At 41.4% G+C, this 26,093-nt stretch overlaps 1 protein-coding gene across 5 annotated transcripts in view; it reads right to left on the bottom strand.

Moving 5' to 3' along the window:
* Positions 1-26,093, bottom strand: part of LOC137323691 (serine/threonine-protein kinase tousled-like 1) — a 180,469-nt gene that overhangs the window by 93,317 nt on the left and 61,059 nt on the right. For all 5 annotated transcript variants that reach the window (XM_067987483.1, XM_067987481.1, XM_067987479.1 and 2 more), the window contains 2 exons: positions 11,938-12,047; positions 7,944-8,015 (listed from right to left, as the gene is read on the bottom strand). In XM_067987483.1, the coding sequence (XP_067843584.1) occupies positions 7,944-8,015; positions 11,938-12,047 (182 nt within the window). The remainder of the gene's footprint in view (positions 1-7,943; positions 8,016-11,937; positions 12,048-26,093) is intronic.

The raw sequence follows: 26,093 nt of genomic DNA, 5'->3' as shown, positions 1-26,093 counted from the left end.
GGCAGATGCATTGAACAAATATTTTGTATGTCTTCACAGTAAAAGACACAAAAAGCATACCAAAAACAGTGGGGAACCAAGGGGTAAATGAGAGTGAGGAATTTAAAACAATTAATATCGCTAGAGAAAAAGTACCAGGCAAACTAATGGGACTAAAAGCTGACAGATCCCCTGGACCTGATGGCCTACATCCTAGGGTTCTAAAAGAGGTGGCTGCAGAGATGGTGGATGCATTGGTTATGATCATCCAAAATTCTCTAGATTCTGGAACGGTCCCAGTGAACTCAAAGGTAGCAAATGTTACCCCGCTATTCAAGAAAGGAGGGAGAGAGAAAACGGGGAACTACAGGGCCAGTTAGTCGGATATTGGTTGTTAGGAAAATGCTGGAATCCATTATTAAGGCAGTGGTAACAGGGCACTTGGAAAATCATAATATGAATAGGCAGAGTCAACATGCTTTTATGAAAGCAAAACCGTGTTTGACACATTTATTAGAGATTTTTGAGGATGTAACCAGCAGGATAGATAAAGGGGAACCAGTGGATGTAGTATACTTGGATTCTCAAAAGGCATTCAATAAGGTGCCACATAAAAGGTTGTTACACAAGGTAAGGGCTCATGGGGTTGGAGGTAATATATTAGCATGGATAGAGGATTGGTTAAAGAACAGAAAACAGAGAGTAGGGATAAACAGGGCATTCTCAGGTTGGCAGGCTGTAACTAGTAGGGTGCTGCTAGGATCAATGCTTGGGCCTCAGCTATTTATAATCTATATTAATGACTTAGATGAAGGGACCGAGTGTAATGTATCCAAGTTTGCTGATGATACAAAGCTAGGTGGGAAAGTAAGCTGTGAGGAGGACAAAGAGTTTGCAAAGGGATATAGACAGATGAAGTAAGTGGGCAAAAAGTTGGCAGATGGAGTATAATGTGGGAAAATGTGAGGTTAGTCATTTTGGTAGGAAGAATAGAACAACAGAATTTTTTTAAATGGTGAGAAACTATTAAATGTTGGTGTTCAGAGAGACTTGGGTGTCCTCGTACAAGAAACACAAGAAGTTAGTATGCAGGTACAAAAGGCAATTAGGAAAGCAAATGGCATGCTGGCCTTTATTACAAGGGGGTTGGAGTACAAGAGTAAGGAAGTCTTACTACAGTTGTACAGGGCTTTAGCGAGACCTCACCTGGAGTACTGCATACAGTTTTGGTCTCCTTGTCTAAGGAAAAATATACTTGCCTTGGAGGAGGTGCAATGAAGGTTCACTAGATTAATTCCTGGGATGAGAGGGTTGTCCTATGAAGAGGGTTGAGTAGAATGGGTCCATACTCTCAGGAGTTTAGAAGAATGAGAGGCGACCTCATTGAAACACATAAAATTATGAGGGGCTTGACAGGGTAGATGCCGAGAGATTGTTTCCCCTGGCTAGAGAGTCTGAGATGAGGAGGAATTTCTTCACGCAGAGGGTTGTGAAACTTTGGAATTCTCTACCCCAGTGGGCTGTGGATGCTCAATGAATATATTCAAGGCTGAGATGGTTAGATTTTTGGACTCTAGGGGAATCAAGGGACATGGGGATCGGGCAGGAAAGTGAAGTTGAGGTCCAAGATCAGCCATGATCTGACTGAATAGCGGAGCAGGCTCGAGGGGCCGTATGGCCTATTCCTGCTCCTATTTCTCATGTTCTTATGCAGCTATGTAACATGTTGGTAGGTGGAGTGCAAGAGCAGCCCTTCCGAACTCCCTGCCTGTAAGGCAGTACTTCTCAAAACAGATAACAACCTGAGCTACCACCTTTCTAAATGTTTGAGCATTACATTAAGAAATTAATAAAGCTTTGGCTCCAAAGTACATTAAATTAATACTGACTAGAGATTCATGATTATTTTGGGGGGGGGAGGGGGTGCGAGGGTGGTAAAGAAAGAATCCTGAATGTAAATATACAATGTTCCATTCAAACTTTGAAGTCCTGTAAAACTGAGAAATCCATTACTATTCACATATAACAACAAATTTAGTGCATAAGTCGCAACCTGAGGCCTGACTTGTGAATCAGTATAAACCACCTCTACCACTCAGCTAGTATTATAAACATTTAAAGCCATGATAAACATATGCTTTAAATGATTCTTCACTATAGATCAAATCATAAGGGTTTGAAAAAATTATAAAGGATCGTTATAAACAAATAGTGCCACAAAAGAATGACTATGACCAAAACAGCTGTGCAAATAATAGGGAAAAACTGCATGAAAAACATTTAGATGCTGAAGAGCTCTCCCTAAAAATTCTCAGTCCATGCATGTAGCATTGCCATTAAAACTAACATATTTTATGGCCATTCTACACAAAGCAGTCATAATTTTTTTTAAATTAAAAAATAGATGTTTTTTGGTATGCCGACTGTATTTGTCCAGTATGTTTTCACATTTCTAGCTGCAGTGCTGTATGTAAATTCTTCCAGGTGGTTAGACACTTCATTAGCTCAAGTCTTCGGTTTACTGGATTTAATAGCCTATTTATGTTAGGCGTTTGCTGCTAATGGCATGGTTGCCATCAGTGGGAAGCCACTAATATAAATCTAGCAAAGACGTTGAAGGTGGTGCATGCCATCAAAGTATGCGGCTTTCAGCTGCACCTCCAACAGTGTTGCCTCACAAGTTAAAGATTAGAATATAAAACTTCCCCCTACCCCCACAAAAAGGATACTGGACAGTAAGTAGCAAGTCAATTGCACCTTGAAAAGGAACCGGACTGATATCTATTGAAAGAGATATTGAGGCTACATAGAGATATTAATAACACTGCTTCATTTGTGTCTCGGAGTTAAGGAAAGGAGCTTGGTGTTCCACGAAACAGCGGATCAACATTTGGCGTGGGAGAGATGTTCATGATAAAATAATCAAATATGGGCTCTGGATGGAGCAAGTTTGATAGGTCAAATGGCCCTTTCTTGTTCTGCATTTTCTTATGTCCTTAATATAAACAATGCTGGACGATAAAGCTGCCAAAGGCTACAGTTGCTAGCAAATTAAATGGCTTATGCGCTCCCGCTTACCTAGATACTTCCAGTGAAGCAGCTTCAAATCCCACTGATTTGCAAGGATCTTTTCCCAACCATTGGAAAATGTATTGGCTAAAAAGTACTAAATGCAAAATGATTACTTTTAGAACTGCTGGTGCTAGCCCACAAATAATTTTATCCAGTAAACGGCATTGGAACAAAATTATTTGAACCTATTCACAAACTTTAAGTGGCTAAGAAGCCAGGCTATCTGACTTGGGACTGTACACATAATGCAAATGCCTACAGGGCCATTTTTGGTTAACATAACTGATGCTTAAGAATGGCCTGCATGCTGCTGTTACAAATTTGGGTCTGCAAGTTCAGTGACATCAATTGCTCCAGGAAGCGGATCCCACGTCCCTTACGATTTGGTGATGGTTCACACTACCAATATCTACTTAGATACGATAGTGTAATCCAGGGATGTAACAATACGTCCTCCTTTACATATAAATTGGGCGCTGAATTTGCATGTGCCCCTATGTGTGCTCCTTCAATCTTCTCATAGGCAGAACTGATCTACACTCTGACAAGAAGTGGTTGATGACAAAAATCAAGAGCTGGTTTATTCTGCAGAATACGCATGGCTGAACAAATGTAACAATTACAGACAGTATTAAAACATGCCCTACAATGCTTCAAACTCTTAAATGTCCAAAGTAGCTTTCATCGCCTGGAGCATGCTGGTTCAGAGATCCTGTTTCAATCCTAATCCACAATTCCCAGCCTTGCTGTCCAGTGAATTTAATTCATTGAGAGCTAAATTTAACTTAATAGTAGCATTTCTAACATATTACACCAAGATCACCTCGAGTCAAATCCCAAAACATGACAGCTGCGTTCAAAAGTCAATACACAGATCTCACAAAACGTACAGGTTAACAATCAACAAGACAATGGCCACGGAATTCAGAATCTAGTAAGGAGTAGACAACAACTCATTGACCAAATCAACTATTCTTGAAAATGAATGGTACTTGCCTGTCAAGTCCATACCCAGCCACTGGCACCAATGACAGCCATGGGAGTTATGCCATAGTAGGTACGCCACTGTGGTATGAAGAGAGGGCCACAGCATAGGTCCAATGGAGCCACGGAAGGTACAAATGGTGGTAGCAGCAAATTTCCAAATGAGAACTTTGGAAACTGAAGTGGAAAAGAGGCTCCTCCTCCCACAGAGGGGCCATTAATAGCAAGGAGTCATTGCAGACACCAAGTGGCTAGACAACTATTTTGCATGATTACTCACAAATGTAAGAAGTGCAAAATATTGAAGTGATTACAGACATGGACCAAGATTTCTGCAGATAACAGCAATCCACAGGAATGGAGTGACATTTGAAGCTCATCAATTTGGGTCCAAAATCTAACTACAGAGAAATTATGCCTAGGTAGAACTCCAAAATCATGCTCAGCGCTAAAAATATTACGTAATAAGCATTTATGCTCATCAATACTAACATGGTTTCTGAAAATAATGCAAAGAGAACCTGAAATCAGTATTGCCATAATATTAAATTAGAAGAGTAAAAACTGTGTGCCAATAGTGGGTTCCTCATTGAATTAAAAAAGTTGAGCCAGTGAGTAGCTGAGCCATATAGGCTAGGAAGCTCCCAGATTCATCCTATACTGCTAGGCAATCTCAGTTGAGGTGATGATAGAGGCACTGCAGTTGTCATCAGAAAACCCTGCTGCAAGTCAGATATTAGGTGAAGAAAGGATCAAACTCAGTTGTGATGCATCTGTGTCAAGGTGCAGACATCAATAATAGCCACTTGAGTGAGGTACAGGAGGGCAACTTGCACTTAAACCCCAGCAAAGAGTCAGCATCTTCAGGAAAATTGGTAAGGAAAAAACAAAAGACCCACCAGCAATAAGGATCAGAGAAGGGGGTACTGGGCAGCACTAAAATAATTGCTGCAAGGTGGTGCTACAACAAACAGTACCACAGAGCTAACAGCAGGGAGTATTGTCAAGGACACAAGGAGGACTGTCTTTGTGAGTGCTCCAAGAACTTAATTTTGCAGAGAATTTGATGTCAGACAACCAAAGAATGACTGGCAGCTAACCTGGGGTGAGATGCACAATACATCTCCCATCATCACTAAGACTAAAAACATACTAAAATCAAAGCTTTCATGATTTATCTTTTGTAAACAATTTTACAACACCAAGTTATAGTCCAGCAATTTTATTTTAAATTCACAAGCTTTCGGAGATTTTCTCCTTCCTCAGGCAAATGTTTCAAGAGCTCCTTGAAGCCTACGCATTTATACATATTGAACAATACATGGTGTTTACAGACTGCCCCTGCAACTGCCCGTTGCCAAGGCAATCACCGTGTTCAGACAGAGAGGTGTTACCTGCAGAACCCCCGAATACACATTCAACAAAAAAACAAACAGGGAAAAAAAACAGAGAAAAAAAAAGAGAGAGGCAGAAACATCCGGAAGGCAGAGAGAGCCAGCAAATGACCCATTATATTAAAAACAGATAACATTTGTTCGCTGGTGGGGTAACGTGTAGCGTGACATGAACCCAAGATCCCGGTTGAGGCCGTCCTCATGGGTGCGGAACTTGGCTATCAATTTCTGCTCGACGATTTTGCGTTGTCGTGTGTCTCGAAGGCCGCCTTGGAGTACGCTTACCCGAAGGTCGGTGGATGAATGTCCATGACTGCTGAAGTGATATGACGCTCGACTCATCGATCGACAGTTCCGACGGGCCACAGCAAAAAATCGCATAGACCTCCTCAGGAGACTAACACGGGACGCAACCAACAGAGTACCCTTTGTCGTCCAGTACTTCCCCGGAGCGGAGAAACTACGCCATGTTCTCCGCAGCCTTCAACATGTCATCAATGAGGACAAACACCTCGCTATGGCCATCCCCACACCTCCACTACTCGCCTTTAAACAGCCACCCAACCTCAAACAGACCATCGTTCGCAGCAAACTACCTAGCTTTCAAGAGAACAGCGTCCACGACGCCACACAACCCTGCCACGGTAACCTCTGCAAGACATGCCAGATCATCGACACAGATACCACCATCACACGAGATGACACCACCCACCAGGTGCATGGTTCATACTCCTGTGACTCGGCCAACGTTGTCTACCTCATACGTTGCAGGAAAGGATGCCCCAGAGCATGGTACATTGGCGAGACCATGCAGACGCTGCGACAACGGATGAACGGACACCGCGCAACAATCGCCAAACAGGAGGGTTCCCTCCCAGTCGGGGAACACTTCAGCAGTCATGGACATTCATCCACCGACCTTCGGGTAAGCGTACTCCAAGGCGGCCTTCGAGACACACGACAACGCAAAATCGTCGAGCAGAAATTGATAGCCAAGTTCCGCACCCATGAGGACGGCCTCAACCGGGATCTTGGGTTCATGTCACGCTACACGTTACCCCACCAGCGAACAAATGTTATCTGTTTTTAATATAATGGGTCATTTGCTGGCTCTCTCTGCCTTCCGGATGTTTCTGCCTCTCTCTGTTTTTTTTTCTCTGTTTTTTTTCCCTGTTTGTTTTTTTGTTGAATGTGTATTCGGGGGTTCTGCAGGTGACACCTCTCTGTCTGAACACGGTGATTGCCTTGGCAACGGGCAGTTGCAGGGGCAGTCTGTAAACACCATGTATTGTTCAATATGTATAAATGCGTAGGCTTCAAGGAGCTCTTGAAACATTTGCCTGAGGAAGGAGAAAATCTCCGAAAGCTTGTGAATTTAAAATAAAATTGCTGGACTATAACTTGGTGTTGTAAAATTGTTTACAATTGTCAACCCCAGTCCATCACCGGCATCTCCACATCATGATTTATCTTAGCTGCATGTGGAGATACTGATGAAAAGTCCTGGTTATTCTACTATTAACAATTTAAAATTATACGAGCATCCAATATCAAAGACAAGATATAAAAACAAAGATACTACTTGCAGTTAATGTATTACCACTACTTAATATACAGCATATGTACATCTGTATGTGTTCAGCATGGAGTAAGCAGTTTCTATATATTGATTATCAAGCATTTGCTTTACCAACGAAAGCACCAATGATATCCAATACTAACTAAACTGCAAGAGAAAATCTAGCTGTACTAAAGCAATATATTGTGTGAGCCTTTAGAGTTAATTATTTTATGTGTGCTGATTGCTATGAGAGTTAGATACAGCTTGTGTATTTTGTTCAGTTCTATTTTCCAAAAGGATGATCAATCTACATCACCTAAAGAAGAAAGCAGTCCAGTAAACAAAAAACTCTTCTGCCTGTGGGTTTAAAAATACTAGGAGTGAAACAGAGAGGGACTTGTAAGAACGCCCTTGCGGTCTAGCACACGTGCTGCCAAGAGGACCCAATTTAAACCTGGCTATTCATCAACACAATTCTCCAACTCTGTTCAGGTTTTCTGTGATTATGAATCATATAATGCAGAATAGAAGGAGACACAAACATTATAAAGAACCAAAAACATAACAATGAAAAACCACAGAATTAGATACAAGAGGAGGCAAGCAAGGTTATAAATTATCATGTGACACATTGCAAAATCAAACCCTATAAAACATTTCACTGTTTTATATGTTTGAGTATCATCACAGGGTGCTATGAATACAAAACCATGTAAATAAGTTATAATTAGATACTTAAAGCACTAAAGGAACCTAACTGAAGTACTTCTCTCTAGATTGGAAAATGTTATTTTCAGTTATTTTCCTATGTTTGCTATAACAGTATTTTGATCAATAAGCATAGTGCAATGCCACTTTCTAAAGTTAAATGTGAATTCAAATCCCACAATCCATAAGTCTAGTATCTTCTAAACTAAGAAAAAGTACAGCTAAAATTAAAACTCCATACATACCTCTGACTCTTTGTCACTTAATGATCCAAGACTTCCAAAACTGTGGTTAGAACATTCATTATTTGTTAAAGCCTGTTTTGAGAAGTAAACAAAAAAGAGTGGAAACAAGGATCTATAATGAGAATTACAAGGGCAGGTATACAGCCATTTATCCAGTTATGCATATTTTGGAAATCTGTGTTCTAATCACATAAATTAGTATACTTTTTAGTCTTTTATTAGTTTTAATGTCTGATATGGTTGCCAAATTTGTGGTCAGACATTTAATATCACATTCATCTCATTGACACATTAAACTGGAATTATTACTTATGGTGCTTTGAAATGTGCTGGAACAGATTTTCTCAACACACTGTAGTAAAAATACATATGATAAACAGAAGTTAGACAAATGGAAAATCAGCTCCTGCAGGCTGAAATAAAAAGGACTGTTAAATTACACCTTGTTAAAGACCACACAGAAGAACAGATCACCATAGTAACTTACAAAACCTGGCTCCAGATCGGCTGGAGATCCATGTAACTTGGCTACATGAAAGACACTCTAAGAAAACAAATGGAGTGTCAATCAATCCTGGGATTATATGTGAGAAGCCTATTGTTGGCAAGCAGCCACCCCAGACGTGTGATTCAAAATTAAACGGACTAAAAATCCCAACCATGTAAGGGTAGTGTGTTTCCTCACCGCTCTGAGCTACCTCATCCCTTTCTACCGCATGCAGGCTTAGAGATAGTTTCTGGAATGGGTGACCTGACTACAAGAGAAAACTATGTGCTGCACCACAACCTGTGTCCATCAAAATATCTAGAGGGCTTCGACAAGCCTGAACCAACCGTGACTACATAAACTTTTGTTAAGGGGTTAATCCAAAACAGACTTTGTTTTCCAAAAGGGTATGCATTTTAGGAAGTCATGTGTTTTTTTTAAAATTGTTTTTGAAGCAATTCTAATCGTGCATGAACCGAAGATGCTGTTTGTTTTTAATGTTGATTTTCTAGTATATAATAAATGATGGCTTTGTAAAGAAAACAATGGTTCAAGCCTGAAATTTCTTTAGGAAAAAGAGCCCACTGAGTTAAATATAAAATTAAATCGTGAGGAAATAAAAAGGAATTTCCCCAAATTAAAGAACAGATTGGGTCTTTTGTCCCTACAATACCCTTCCCCCAAAACAAACTATGAAGTAAACCAGAAAATGCTGGAAATACTCAGCAAGTCAGGCAGCGTCTGTGGAGAAACAAGCAGAGTTAACCTTTCAGGTCGATGACTCTTCAACAGAACTGGAAGAAGTTGAAGATTAAATGGTTTCTAAGCCAGGGAAAGGGGGGAGGTAAAGAACAAAAGGGAAGGTCTCTGATGAGGTGGAGGGCAGGAGTGATTAAATGACAAAAGGGATGATGGTGCAAGGCAAGGGGGGTGGTAATGGGATAAATAAAGAAACAAAAGATTGGTCTGGGAGGAGCTGTAATTGGCAACATCAGAACCATTACCAGCACCTGCTGTCCAATAAAGTGGGAGCAGTGGTTATGATATATTCTCTGGTGTTTAGACAAGAGGTGATCTCATTGAAACATATAAAATTCTTAGAGGGCTTGATAGGGTAGATGCAGAGAGGCTATTTTCCCTAGCTGGAGAGTCTGGAACTAGGGGGCATAGTCTCAGGATAAGGGGTGAGCGATTTAGTAATGAGATGAGGAGGAATTTCTTCACTCAGAGGGTCGTGAATCTTTGGAATTCTCTACCCCGGAGGGCTGTGGATGTTCAGTCCTTAAATATATTCAAGACTGAGATAAATAGTTTTTTGGACACTAAGGGAATCAAGGGATATGGGGATCGGGCAGGAAAGAGAAGTTGAGGTCGAAGATCAGCCCTATGACCCACTCCTGCTTCTTATGTTTTTATGATCCGAAGTTATTGAAATCATTGTTGAGTCCAGAAGGTTGTAGTTGAAAGTTGAGGTGCTATTTCTCGAGCTTTCGTTGAGCTTCACTGGAACAGTGTAAGAGGCCGAGGTCAGTGTGGGAGTGGGACAGGAAATTAAAATGACAAGCAACTGGCAGGTCAGGGTCACGCGTGCGGACTGAGCGGAGGTGTTCAGCAAAGCGATCTGCGTTTGGTCTCCCCAATGTAAGGGAGACCGCTTTGTGAGCAACGAATACAGCATACTAAATTGAAAGAAGTACAAATCAATTGTCGTTTCACCTGGAAGGAGTGTTTGGAGCCCTGGATGGTGGGAAGGGAGGAGGTGAAAGGGCAGGTGTTGCATCTCCTGCGCTCACACAGGAAGGTGCTGTGGGGAAGAGAGCGGGTATTGGGGGTGATGAAAGAATGGACCAGGATATCATGGAGGGAGCGGTCCCTTCAGAATGCTGAGAAGGGAGTGGAGGGGAAGATGTGTTTGGTTCTCCTTTGACTCCACTCATTTCCTCCAAATAAAAGGTGTCGCTATGGGAACCCGTATGGGTCCTAGCTATGCCTGCCTTTTTGTAGGATACATGGAACATTCCTTGTTCCAGTCAGATCCCCTCCCTTACCTCTTTTTCCAGTACATTAATGACTATCTGTGCTGCTTCCTGCTCGCACCCTGAACTGGAAAACTACTTCAACTTTGCTTCCAATTTCCACCCTTCCCTCACCTTCACGTGGTCCGTCTCCAACTCTTCCCTTCCTCAACTTCTCTATCTCCATTTCTGGGGATAGGCTGTCAACCAATAACTATTAAGGCCACTGACTCCCACAGCTACCTTGATTACATTTCCTCCCACCCCGCTTCCTGCAAGGAATCTATTCCCTTTTCCCAGTTTCTCAGTCACATCTGCTCTGACGATACCACCTTCCACACTAGTGCTTCCGAAATGTCTTCCTTTTTTCCTCAACTAAGGATTCCCCTCCACTGTAGTTGACAGGGCCCTTGACCGTGTCTGTCCCATTTCCCACACTTCTGCCCTCACCCCCTCCCAGAACCATGATAGGGTACTTCTTGTCCTCACCTTCCATTCCACCAGCCTCCACATTCAACGTATAATCCTCCGCCATTTCCGCCACCTTCAGCGCGATACCACCAAATACCATCTTGCTTTCCCCTTTCAGCATTCAGAAGGGTCCACTCCCACCGCAGCAAACTTGTCCATTGTTCCATCACCCCCAACGCCCACTCTCTTCCCCACTGCACCTTCCTGTGCGAGCGCAAGAGATGCAACACCTCCTCCCTTCCCACTGTCCAGGGCCCCAAATATTCCTTCCAGGTGAAGCAGCGATTTACTTGTACTTCTTTCAATTTAGTATACTGTATTCGTTGCTCACAATGCGGTCTTCTCTACGTTGGGGAGACCAAACACAGCTTGGGTGATAACTTTGCTGAGCACCTCTGCTCAGTCCACAAGTGTGACTCTGACCTGCCGGTCGCTTGCCATTTTAATTCCCCGTCCCACTCCCACTCTGTCCTCGGCCTCTTACACTGTTCCAATGAAGCTCAACGGAAGCTTGAGGAACAGCACCTCATCTTTCGATTAGGCACTTTACAACCTTCAGAACTCAACAATGATTTCAATAACTTCAGATCATAACCACTGCTCCAATTTTTTTTGGACAGCAGGTACTGGTAATGGTTCTGATGTTGCCATTTACAGCTCCTCTAGACCCATCTTTTGTTTCTTTACTTGTCCCATTACCACTTTCCTTGCTTTGCACCATCATTCCTTTTGTCATTTAATCACTCTTGCCCTCCACCCTATCAGAGGCCTTCCCTTTTGTTCTTTCCTCCCCTCCCCTCCTTTCCCTGGCTCTGTACTTGCTTAAAAACCGTTTAATCTTCAACTTCTTCCAGTTCTGACAAAGGGTCATGGACTTGAAACATTAACTCTGCTTGTTCCCCCCCCCCCCCCCGAGATGCTGCCTGACTTGTTGAGTATTTCCAGCATTTTATGTTCTTATTTCTGTTTTTCTGAATCCATAGTATTTCGCTTTTGATTTTATGAAGTAAACCAGACTTACTTTAGCTCCTGTGCTTCCACTTCCACTCCCAGTACTCACACCACCTGTAAACCTTGCCTCCAGCAACTCTTGCCGTCGAGGATCCAGGCTATGAAGCTCTTCCATTGCAACTTTAATTAAATAGAACACATTAGGTTAAATTACTTTGCTTAATAAAAAAAACCTGTCAGTACTGTGACAAGTTTAGAAAATAAATCTTTAAGTACTGCTTCACAACAGAAAATATTTTAAGTATTGAATTAAGATCTGTTAACCAAACAGAAACAAGCAAAAAAAATTAGAAGGGTGCAATAATAAACAATTTGGATGAATTACTAAGCTATTTTCCCCACCCAATTTTACTCCCCTTTAGCTTCTTAGCCCACTTCCTACTTCTCCACCGTTATCAATATTTCACAACTGACCAGATGCACGTCTATAGAATAGTAGTTAAAGGAATAAGGAGTACAAGAAAAAAAAATTACTCATCGCTTCCTGTCCTTCATATTTTATTCTTTTGAGAACTAAAAAGATGAAAGTAACAATTTTCCCTTTTGGTCATCAGAGCCCAATATTTGGAACGTAAATGTGCACCAAGCACCCTCTCCTCTTCACCTTGTCAACTGTATATGTAATTGAAAAAAAAAGTTCAGTTCGTACATACTACACTAATCATGAACCAGGCTGCAGGTAGAGCTGGTACGAAACAGACTACACAATTGAACAAAGCAATGATTCCTCACCTGGGTCATTCACAAAGTGGAGATGAGCCAGTTAAAATTTTCAATCATAAACGTGGAAAGAAAGAGAAAAATATACGGCACGTAAAACAAACCCCTGACCTTTGCACTTTAGAATTTATAGGCTCTCCCAGTACAAAACTTTGCTCATGTGCACACACAAGATTTAGGATTAATGATTTTGCAGTCATTTACAGAAGTTGCAAGCTAACGTATGCAGTTTATTACAACTTCTAACACTAAATCTCAAACATTTTATTAAAAAATAATGGGGACAAAAAGCTCCATTTTAAACTGACCCCGATTATGGTGACCCTCTAACATTGATGTCAGCTAATAAAGTCAATAAATTTAAAAATTATTAGTCCCAAATTTCTACTTCACAAACGATTTACAGGCAAAATGTTTAAGTTTGTAAGTACAATTATTAAATAGCAGATAATTACAAGCTGTACTTAAACTGTAGTAGCATAACTGTTTACGTCTTCTACAAATTCCAGCATGGGAATAGACCGTTTGAATTTATATTACATGAACCCTGAAACCGGACATGTTCTTAAAAAAGTGAAAATGTGTAAATGATGATCAAAAAAGCAAAATACTGCAGATGCTGGAAATCTGAAATAAAAGCAAAAATGCTGGAAACACTTGGCAGGTCAGTCAACATCTGTGAAGAGAGGAAGGTAGGGTTAACGTTTCAGGTCATAGACCTTTCAGTATTTCCAGCATTTTCTGTTTTTATTTCAATCATGTTAAACATTTTAATTTTTTTTATTCGTTCATGGGATGTGGAAGTCGCTGGCGAGGCTGGCATTTATTGCCCATCCCTAATTGCCCTAGAGAAGGTGGTGGTGAGCCGCCTTCTTGAACCGCTGCAGTCCGTGTGGTGAAGGTTCTCCCACAGTGCTGTTAGGAAGGGAGTTCCAGCATTTAGACCCAGTGACGATGACGGAACGGCGATATATTTCCAAATCGGGATGGTGTGTGACTTGGAGGGGAACGTGCAGGTGGTGTTGTTCCCATGTACCTGCTGCTCTTGTCCTTCTAGGTGGTAGAGGTCACGGGTTTGGAAGGTGCTATTGAAGAAGCCTTGGCGAGTTGCTGCAGTGCATCCTGTGGATGGTACACACTGCAGCCACAGTGTGTCGGGGGTGAAGGGAGTGAATGTTTAGGGTGGTGGATGGGGTGCCAATTGGGCTGCTTTGTCCTGGATGGTGTCGAGCTTCTGAGTGTTGTTGGAGCTGCACTCATCCAAGCAAGTGGAGAGTATTCCATCACACTCCTGACTTGTGCCTTGTGGATGGTGGAAAGGCTTTGGGGAGTCAGGAGGTGAGTCACTCGCCGCAGAATACCTAGCCTCTGACCTGGTTGAACAACTGAAATCGGCAGCCTCTCCTAGGTGACTGCAAAATCATCAGTAATAAAGTCAACAAAATATCTAATTCTTGCATCACATCCATTATCTAACACTTATCTGGGTTTTGAGTAAAATCCTAACACATCAGCGGGTTCACAGAGAGAAATTAAGAGTCTCATAAATCAATGGAAGTTTAATTTTATGAATTTGTTTGTCTAAGCCAAAAAATTCTTCATTGGAGTTGTACATTTACAAAAGAACCTTCAGACCCAACAATAAGATTTTAATTTAAAATAAATCAATTTTATGTTATAATCAAAGATATAAAGCTTTACTAATTACACAAAGCAAAAAATAGGAACTTTAAATATAAGGTGAAATCGCAGAGTGACATTTTCCCAAACTAGAATTTAAAAGTTTTCAATTACAGTGCACTGAGTCATCATAATACAAAGGATATTTTAATGTGGTCTGCAGTGTTGTCGATGCAAAAATCACAATGATGTCAGTTGTGCCACTGAAGTAGTAATAATTAAACACATGTAGTTTGCATTATCTCCAAGTTGCCTACTGGAGGACAGTGCCAGGTTCAAGGTCTCCTTTTCATAATACTGAAGTCAACAAATTGGTGGGGGAGGGGATCGGAATTGAAAGAGATTGGCAGTATATTCAACATACCTCTTCAATTACATCAAAGCACACACAGCTAGTACTATCGCCTGCAGCAAAACTACCATTTCACCCCCCCACCCACCCAATCAGCATTGTCTCAAAACTTTACTTGCAACAAAAATACCAATGAGAATGAATCAGATCCAATATATTTTGTATACATTTTATGCTCAGCTTCCAGGATACCTCAAACAGGAATCTAAAATCTATTTTTGTTTTGGTTTCAATCCATGCCATCATCATGTGTCAAGAAAAAAAGACATGCCAAGTTCTGATATTCAGTGGACATAATTAGGAACATAAAATTCTACCAGTACAATGGAAAGTACCAATATGGCACTGCATCATGGAGCAGTAAGATACATGTCGGAATAAAACGAATTTCCTACACTTGGCCTGGATATCAATGATCCCTGACACCCAAAAGCCAAGGATTTTTGTCATTCTTTGAACGATAGCTTGGAAGAACCATAATTTCTTCCAGCTAAACTCTGCACCCTTGCCACTGACTCTATTCTCCTCCCCAGCAACCGTCTTTGCCAGAACTATACTGATTGCGGCCATGGCAATCCGAGCTGAGTTTCCAATCCCATAATCTCTCCATTTCCACTTACTTCTGCCTCCGTAACATTCCCTCGTCTCCGCCCCATCTTAGCCTGTCACTGAAACCTTGACTTGTATCTTAGTCAACTCCAGACTCAATTACTCCAATGCTCTGCTATCATTCTCCAGTCACTGTAAAGTTCAACTCATCCAAAACTCTGCTGCCTGGATCCTACCCTATACCCGCTCACTCATCACCTCTGGACTACATTGGCTCCCAGCATTTCAATGCCTCAAATTTAAAATTCTCATCCTGGTGTTTAAATCTCTCCACTTGTCTCAGCTCATCCAGTCCTAACCCCCTCCATCTCCCACCCCTCCTCCCTCTCTATCTTTGTGAAGGACTTTCTCGCACTTCTTGGAAGCAGTTGGTAGTAGTGAAGAGGCACATAGTTTATCAATTTCTAGAATGATCCTACGGTAGTGAACTATTTTGGCAGAGGAGGGATACTTGGTAGAATTTGATTTGGTCAAGCCAGAACTGGCAATAAATGTCTACGTCAGTTAGGAAAAAAAGTGTACTTTGGACTTGAAGGAATGAAAATGGGGACATTAGTAGCGGTCTGGAGAAAACTACCTGTCTATCCTCTCAATTAGGGGACAAGTGCATTTTGTAGAGAAACCAGACGATGGAAGAGAAAGTGTGGCTGCCTTGGTTTAGCGATAGTACTCTTGCCTTTGAGTCAGAAGGTCGAGGGTTCAAGCCCCATTCCAGAGACGTGAGTACACAATCTAGGCTGACACTTCAGTGCAGCACTTAGGAAAGCTGCACTGTTGGGAATGCCGTCTTTTGGATGCGATGTTAAGCCACGAGATGTCTGCCTTCTTGAGTGAATATAAAAGATGCAATGGCACTTTTCGAAGAAAATCAGGGAAGTTCGCTCGGTGTCTGGACAACATTTATCCCTCAACTAACACAAAAACAGATTATCTCATTGCCGATTGTGGGACCTTGCTATGTGCAAACTGTCTACCACGTCTCCCTACATTACAATAGTGACTACATTTCAAAAAGAACTTAATTGTCTGTGAAGTGCTTGGGACGTCCCGAGAACGTGGAAGACGCTATATAAACATATACGTGAAAGTTTGACTGATTCTGGTGTAATTTTAAGCCACTTTTTTGAAACGTGGTTCCAGTTTTATTTGAGTCACTCACCTCACCAGCGGCCAGAACATATGGCTGCATCTGCACCCAACTGCAAGGACTTATGTTCATACTACTGACAAGGTGGCAAAGCATTTGGAGGTGCCACCAAACAGTAATACAAATACCTTGAGGACTTTCCATATCCTCTGAAGACAGCAGAGCCACGCCTTTATCCTTGCTATTGAAATCAGGGCTACCATTTGCAGTAGCATAGTAAATACATTTATTAAAACAAAAGCACTGGACAGCTACTCATATTGGGATTGTAAAGCACAAAGTAATCCTAATTCACACAAAGTCCCGTTCACCCATCACTCCTGTGCTCACTGGCCTATATTGGCTCCCGGTTCACAAACGATGAGAATTTTAAAATTCTCATCCTCATGTTCAAATCCCTCAATGGCCTCTTCCTTCCTATCTCTAACTTTCTCTAGCCCAACAACCCTCCAAGAACTCTGCTCCTCCAACTCTGGCCTCTTGTGGATCCCCCACTCCCTTCACCCCACCATTGATGGCTGTGCCTTCAGTCGTCTATGCCCTAAGCTCTGGAATTTGCTCCCTAAACCCCTCTGCCTCTCCACCTTTCTCTCCTCCTTTAAGACAATTCTTAAAACCTCCCTCTTGGACTAAGCTTTTAGCCATTCGCCCTAATATCTCCTTTGGCTCAGTGTCAATTTTCATCTGATTATGCTCCTGAAAAGCACCTTGCAATGTTGAAGGCAAGTTGTTGCTGCCGCCTCAGGAGACTTCTTGTGGTCTGATCCTGAAGGTTTCACACTATGTCAGGCAATTATTGCATCAAAGGAAAAATCATATGAAAGTTTAAACCTATTTTAACAAATCTTGTTTTATTGTCAAACCAGCTTCCAATGAAAGTATAAAAACTGAACTCAAAAAAGGTAACACAAGGAGCCTTCAACCTATTTCCATAGCTTGGGCTGCTTAATGGAGAGGACTGGCAATGTAGAAAAGTCAGAAAAAAAGTGTTTATTTGTTTCCTTAGCCTAAGAAAGAGTCATCATTGAGAGCAGTAGCTTCTGGCCAAAGAGGACTGAAACAAAATGACTTTTTTTTAAAACCAAAGTTACTGCAATTCCTAACAGACATACATTTACTGCACAAATGTACACTAAAAACAGATTGACTAAGTACATACCACAATGACAAAAATCATGCCAAAACACATGTGCTACTGAAAATGATGACTCTCTGCCTTCCAAAACAAAAAGAGTTTTTGACAAACACTTTTCCACAAAGACAGTACCCCTTGAACTCACAGAGCAAGCATTACTACAAGCCACAGTAGTCAATTTGCAGAATTCGCTGATGGAACGCCACAAACAAGACACTCCAATTCTACAAAAATTTCACAAATGCCACCTTTAGAATGAAAAGTAATGCTGAAACCTGTCCGTACTGTACTGAAAAAAACAGCAGGGCATCTGTATTTCAACTAATCTTCATGATCTCAAATCCCCAGTACAGCTCATTTTTACTGAATTGGCATATAACCTTCAGTTCTCAATATCACACATCAGGCCTGGCTGAATCCCCCTCTGTAACAGCATAAAGAATTAAATAGCCTAATTAAAAGACGCCTTTTAATTTCAGCCATGACTGACTACTTTAATTTGCATAAACCAATGAAGGATTTAATAATTTAGGGATAAGTGTTTATCTGCAATATTTTTTTTATTCGTTCATGGGATGTGGGCGTCGCTGGCGAGGCCGGCATTTATTGCCCATCCCTAATTGCCCTTGAGAAGGTGGAGGTGAGCCGCCGCCTTGAACCGCTGCAGTCTGTGTGGTGAAGGTTCTCCCACAGTGCTGTTAGGAGGGAGTTCCAGGATTTTGACCCAGTGATGATGAAGGAACGGCGATATATTTCCAAGTCGGGATGGTGTGTGACTTGGAGGGGAACGTGCAGGTGGTGGTGTTCCCATGTGCCTGCTGCCCTTGTCCTTCCAGGTGGTAGAGATCGTGGGTTTGGGAGGTGCTGTCGAAGAAGCCTTGGCGAGTTGCTGCAGTGCATCCAGTAGATGGTACACACTGCAGCCACTGTGCGCCGGTGGTGAAGGAAGTGAATGTTGAGGATGGTGGATGGGGTGCCAATCAAGCGGGCTGCTTTGTCCTGGATGGTGTCGAGCTTCTTGAGTGTTGTTGGAGCTGCACTCATCCAGGCAAGTGGAGAGTATTCCATCACACTCCTGACTTGTGCCTTGTAGATGGTGGAAAGGCTTTTGGGGAGTCAGGAGGTGAGTCACTCGCCGCACAACACCCAGCCTCTGACCTGCTCTCGTAGACACAGTATTTATATGGCTGGTCCAGTTAAGTTTCTGGTCAATGGTGACCCCCAGGATGTTGATGGTGGGGGATTCGGCGATGATAATGCCGTTGAATGTCAAGGGGAGTTGGTTAGACGCTCTCTTGTTGGAGATGGTCATTGCCTGGCACTTATCTGGCACGAATGTTACTTGCCACTTATCAGCCGAAGCCTGGACGTTGTCCAGGTCTTGCTACATGCGGGCTCGGTCTGCTTTATTATCTGAGGGGTCGCGAATGGAACTGAACACTGTGCAATCATCAGCGAACATCCCCATTTCTGACCTTATGATGGAGGGAAGGTCATTGATGAAGCAGCTGAAGATGGCTGGGCCTAGGACACTGCCCTGAGGAACTCCTGCAGCAATGCTCTGGGGCCGTGATGATTGGCCTCAAACAACCACTACCATCTTCCTTTGTGCTAGGTATGACTCCAGCCACTGGAGAGTTTTCCCCCGGATTCCCATTGACTTCAATTTTACTCGGGCTCCTTGGTGCCACACTCGGTCAAATGCTGCCTTGATGTCAAAGGCAGTCACTCTCACCTCACTTCTGGAATTCAGCTCTTTTGTCCATGTTTGGACCAAGACTGTAATGAGGTCTGGAGCCAAGTGGTCCTGGCGGAACCCAAACTGAGCATCAGTGAGCAGGTTATTGGTGAGTAAGTGCCGCTTGATAGCACTGTCGATGACACTTTCCATCACTTTGCTGATGATTGAGAGTAGACTGATGGGGCGATAATTGGCCGGATTGGATATGTCCTGCTTTTTGTGGACAGGACATACCTGAGCAATTTTCCACATTGTCGGGTAGATGCCAGTGTTGTAGCTGTACTGGAGCAGCTTGGCTGAAGGCGCAGCTAGTTCTGGAGCACAAGTCTGCAGCACTACAGCCGGGATGTTGTCGGGGCCCATGGCCTTTGCTGTATTCAGTGCACTCAGCCGTTTCTTGATATCACGTGGAGTGAATCGAATTGGCTGAAGACTGGCTTCTGTGATGGTGGGGATATCGGGAGGAGGCAGAGATGGATCATCCACTCGGCACTTCTGGCTGAGAATGGTTGCAAACGCTTCAGCCTCGTCTTTTGCACTCACGTGCTGGACTCCGCCATTATTGAGGATGGGGATGTTTGCAGAGCCTCCTCCTCCAGTTAGTTGTTTAATTGTCCACCACCATTCACGACTGGATGTGGCAGGACTCCAGAGCTTTGATCTGATCTGTTGGTTGTGGAATCGCTTCACTCTGTCTATAGCAGCTTCCGCTGTTTAGCATGGGCTTGGTTTGCCATTGTGTCCGGTGCCTAGTGGTCCGATGCCGGGTGGTCCGTCCGGTTTTATTCTTATTATGACTTTTCGTAGCGAGATTTTACAACTGAGTGGCTTGCTAGGCCATTTCAGAGGGCAATTAATTATCAACCACATTGCTGTGGGTCTGGAGTCACATATAGGCCAGGCCGGGTCAGGACGGCAGGTTTCCTTCCCTAAAAGGACATTAGTGAACCAGATGGGTTTTTACGACAATCCAGTAGTTTGATGGCCACCATTACTGATACTAGTATTTTAATTCCAGATTTTTATTTAATGAATTTAATTTATTGAATTTAAATTCGCCAGCTGCCGTGGCGGAATTTGAACTCATGACTCCGGATTATTAGTCCAGTAACAACCACTATGCTACCATACATATAAAACAAAAAAAATATTTTTAACACTAATGTCCTTGCAGCACAGACTCGACAGATTAAGTATGTTTTGCTTTAAAATCTAGAAAAATACGGATACCAATAATTGCCGGAAACATTTTTAAATACCTGCTAAGGCAGTCATAATTATTTTCTACATTTATATTTTTGACAAAAATAAATGTACAAGATCAAGATCAATTTTTGACTTAACATGAAAATGACCAATTTTAAACTCATTTAAAATATGGCATCGGTGATATATAAATATTTGACAAACTTAAGATCCTAACATTCAGATATATTTAAGCAGAGAAGGCAAAGAGCCAGTATAAATGTTAGTACATTGCTGTGTGATAATTAGAGCAAACAAGTAATGAGAAAACAAATAAAGCAGAAGGTAATTTCCAAACAAGCAAATTCAACAATATGGATACAAGCTAGCAGTGTAAATTATTACGGGAAACATTACATTTATATGGTCCTATTTCTAATTGACACTTTCTGAAATGGTCATCTTAAGGGTGCTACTGAACTTTTACATTTACTCTTGTGAACCTACTACTTGTCTAAGCTGACTTAATTCAGACACTCCATTTAAAAAAAAATCAAATCAGGACTTTAATGATAGGAAAAACACACGAACAGATTTATCTTCCGCTGAACAGCACTGGTCTTTCTCTCTTTCCACCCCCAACCCAATTTATAAGTGTATGTTCTACAAAACAATAAGAAATCTCCTGCAACAAGGATTTGTATGAAATTTCAAAATAGCTGAAAGTATGCAGTTTACATTAAGTTCCTTATTTGCATCATACATGTAGTAGTACAATTTTTCTAACTCAAAAACTCCACCATTCTGGAGCTTTATTCCCCACATTCCTCAAGAATTTTCACTTTTTTTTCTCCTTACTCAGATATCAGCATAATTTAAACTCAGGTTTAAAAGCACACCAGACTTTATTAACTTTTTTTTTCAACACTGGAAATGAGTAGGATATATTCCACCACCCTATGATTAGATATTCGCCTTCACCTTTTGTTAATTTGGGATGATGGGGATCTTGATTCTTCCATCCCATGACTGACATAAGGAAATTCTTTTTCACACAAAAAGATCAACCAACATGTGGAATAGATCTCCGGATACAGTAATGGGAGCAAAACGCCCAAAATTGTTTAAGAAACAATTGGATTCTGCAATGGTCTGGGGGGGGGGGGGGGGGGGGGAGCTATCTTTCGGATGCTTCTAGATGGATGAATTAAGATGGATCAAATGGCCTTTCATAACCATTGTAATAACATTTGGCCAGTAGCAATCACCACTCATTAAATGTGGCTCTATACAAATTCACCTTCAAAACAGAGAAACCCTCTAGTATTGCAGTTCTGGGACTGCATGTGATTTGGCAATATTTTTTAAACTTTGTCCAACATTATTTATTTTAATACATTCACTCAGCAGTTACAAAAGGAGTTCAACAGCTGACCAGATATGCCACAACATTCTAAGGCACCCCAGTTGAAAAGTCTCAACAGTCCATAAAGCAAGACTTTTTCTTCCAGCTGATCAAGATCAGCAGTGGCATTAGGCCGGAAGCTAATAAAATAAATTCTACCTAAAGAGGACTCACTGTTTCTCTTGTAATTTAATATCTCATTGGCACGGAATTTTCTGGAACTGCAAGGATGGTGACATATGCCACTCATTACACCGTTTCATACCTCAATCTTCCCGTTGCAAACATTTTGCAAAATTTCCCGGAAAACTAATCTGAATACGCCGAAGGGAACATAATGGCGAATCAGGGCCCTCAGAGCCGGGCACCCAATAGCTTACCCCATCATCATTGAACTGATTAAGCAGATCAATATTGTCATGACCAGAAAATCCTTTCACTAAACTAAACTTAATGGGCCAGAATTTGCTGTCAAAATAACAGCAGGGCTAATTGTGCGCACTGTTATTTATGGGTAAATGGTACAGCAACTTCAGGTGAGGTGCAGATGCACATGCACAGTTAAATATGAATATCCAAAAGTTGCAGTCTGAGTTGCGTGAGTCCACCGTTAGCTTCGTGAAAACGGCATCTCGCCGTTAGCCGCCCCGTTTTGTTTTGTTAGGAACTTACTGTATTTGCTCATTAAAGTCGCCACAGAAAGTTAAGTCTTGTCATTACAAGCGTAAGTACCCTTTTAACGACATGGTAAGTATTAATTACTGCCAGTCAACCGCTCTGTCACTGAAAAGTAATGATTACAAGTGTGCAGTCTCATTCCTTCAGGTTTTGAATTTTTCTGGGAGATTAAAAAAGTCAAATTTTAAATTTAAAATCTTTTCCTTTCTGTCTCTTTCTCTCTCTCAATCCAATCTTTCTTTCCCTCTTTATTTCTCTTTCTGTATCTGATTTGACATTGAATTCACCCATTCTAATCCACCCTTCCTCCAGTATTTTTTTCCCAATCCTTAAATCTCATTAGTTAAGGAGATACCCTTTTGGTTGCCCTGTTCACTCAGGTCCCAGATGCCCTCTTTCCCTCGCTGCGCCGTTATCAGCAACTTTGTAGGCAAAAACTTTTTGAGCTGAAGGATGCATGCCATTAGATGCCCTGCTACAGCAAATTCTGGCCCAATCACTTACAGAAGTTGTTGTATTATGGTCATACTCAGCTGCTGTATTCAGCTTCCAACATTCCAAGTTAAGATTTTTAAAAATCATTTATTTAGAAGATGACATTAGTAATTTAAGCTACCCACAAAGTCTCTGATTAAATGAACAGTGGGCAAAATTAGATCTCATTTTGCCAATTCTCAGGTACAAAACAGAGGAAAAAGGTCCAATTTCACAAGCCAAAGGCCACCTGAAATACATCTGATATCACATTAGCTCGATCGATATTCAGGCATCCCTGGCAGCCGTCTTAAACATGCCTCTGGCATTTGCTAATGAGGGACCCAACACCTGTTTAAGGATTCCTCTCCAAAATTGGTCAGAAAAGTAGTGAAGCATCAGTTTTTCTGGACGCCGACAACAGAAAGTTAACTTCTTTCTTTTTAAACTTACCTTAATGTAGAGTCAGAAGGAGGATTTTCACCCCCCTCCCGCTGCCATTTCGGATGAGCATCAAGCTTCTGTTGCATGTTAGGAGTGCGATGATGATTTCAGGCCCAAAAACAAACCTAAACAAATTTCTCACCCACTCAATTTTATGAATAAGTGCAGGCACTTGATACATTCACCTACGCCAACAGGTTTCGGCCTAAGTGACTGCAGCAAGAAACAGAGTGTAAATCCAGAAAATTCATGATCACCACTGACTTGATACGGGGTGGGGTGGGGGTGGAAGAACTGTGATCATTAACTTTTCTCTGTTTTGACAAGGATATTGGTGGAACGGCACAAATGTCGCAGAAAATTATGGGGCGGCGTGAATGATGGCTTAACTCACTTACACCACAATCCCCTGGCACTTTTGCACTGGAAAACGAACCCAATGCTTTAGATGAGCAATTACAATGGTGCAATTCTCCAGGAAATTCTAAGCCAATGTTTTCTTTCTCATTTGTGTAAAAAGAGAGACAGGTATATATTCAGTGGAGATTTCACATTTTAACACCAAGATTATGTTAGCGGAGCATTTTGCATTAATATTTTATATGTTCTCTAACAGAAAACAAATACCTTAAAATGGAATTAGAAAACAGACAATTACATTTTTGTTAAATATTCGCTAAGAAAGCTTATATAACATACAAAATATGAACTTAATGCGCTTGCTAAAATAAAGTGCATTATTTTGAATTGCTCATAAACTACTACTTTTCTCTTTTCGATATAAAATAAGGTTAGCTTTTGAAATTATATTTGATGGTTGACCCATTTTTGGAAGTTAAAACATTTATACTTCAGCAAGTTCTTTGCTGTATAAATACTTTTATAGAAGTTAAGCGATAACTACTGATATACATTTTACAGTCAATTTCAATAATTATATGATCCCTTTAAAAAGCAACAGTTGAATGACTGCAGCGTCAGCGAGAGAATACATCTTCTCTAGATTGAGAACTTAATGGCAAGTAATTCTGCTTTATTATTGTGCAACTATCACCATTGTAAAGAGGCAGGATCCTACCGTTCATGTTCACCCCCCTCCTCCCAGAAAGATTAAAACGCAAGATAAATGAAAGTACCTTTTTAGAAAGTAGTAAATATTCAACTAAAATTTATTTTCTCACCTTCAGTTTGATTACAGCAGCCTATCCAGGAATGGCGGTTGTTTATTCCCAAGTACTAAGAGGCAAGCGGTGAGATTTGTACAGCATTGATTGTTATTATGAGGGATACTGGGGAGGACCCAGTAGATTGGGAATAGGCTAACATGACATCCATTTTCAGAAACAGTGACAAAACCGACCCAGGCAACTACAGATCCATTAGTCACGTTAGTATCAGGTAAAATATTTGAATTGATCAGAAGGGAGCTTGATTACCTGCATGATACTGACCTACAGAATTCAGAAGGGCAATTTCCTGCCTGACTAACCTCCTTGATTTCAGGAAGTGATAACCCAACCATTTAACAAAGTTCTGCACAAACCTGAGGTGATGGGGCTCCATGGTAACACTTGAAAACAGAATAGAAATTGGCAGGCGGGTAGGAAGCAGCAGGTCCTTGTTACAGGAATTATGCCAGTGTGGTTGGGGAGAGGTGAGTGTTGATGTCAGGTCCCATGGATCAGTGTTGGGACCTCTACTGTTTCTAATTTTCATTAACAACTTGGCTTCAGAAATTCAATGTAAATTAATCAAATTTGCAGACAATACCAAACCAGGAGCATTTGTTGAATGTGACAAGACAGCTCTGGAACTACAAAATGAGTCGCAACAATATCAGATGAAATTTGATACACACAAATGTAAAGTACTACACATAGGAAGGAAAAGTAGGAGGCATTTACTGTATGCAACAGCTAAAAGATGAAGTTGAAAGTTTAGTGGACTCAAAAATCAAAATATCCAATTACTGTGCTTCAGCAATAAAGGCAAATACAAATCTGAAATATACAGCCAAATCAGTGAAGTATAAGTCAGAGGAACTAATATCAAGCTCACTAGTTATGTCACAAGAGATCAGCTTTTAACACAACTGTGACTGAATCCTAGGAAATGTTGGCTGCCGGTTTGACTTCATGCTAAAAAATTACTCTCCATCTCCAAATGAGTTTTTTTCAAAGCCAAACTGGCAACCAGATTACAATGTGCTGCAATTAAGCTGTTGCTGCATCACCTCATTTTCTACTGCTATGAATTTTGGTAACACTACTGGTCTATTAATCTTATTACACCACCTAGGTAGGAGTCCACAATGAAGTACCCTTCTGGTCAGTGTTCAACAACAAACAAGTGGAGATTATCAAAATGTTGTTATTGCTAACAATGACATTCTTTCCACCAAAAGCTATTTAATGTACAGCCTTCAGGACAACTGCAGCTTTTGCGGGCCTCCATTATACCTCTCAGACGGAGACCAATCAAGCCCTGTAGCTACTGCCCAATCCATGATAAATGAGCGATCCCCAGTGCAATTCAACCCATCCTCTCTTCTTGTGGTTATAGTGGCCCCAAAAATTGTCTGGACACAAACTATCTT

Source organism: Heptranchias perlo, chromosome 7 (assembly GCF_035084215.1).
Source record: "Heptranchias perlo isolate sHepPer1 chromosome 7, sHepPer1.hap1, whole genome shotgun sequence".
Classification (NCBI taxonomy): domain Eukaryota; kingdom Metazoa; phylum Chordata; class Chondrichthyes; order Hexanchiformes; family Hexanchidae; genus Heptranchias; species Heptranchias perlo.
Note: the sequence above shows the minus strand (reverse complement) of the source record. Positions and strands in the feature narration are given on the sequence as shown.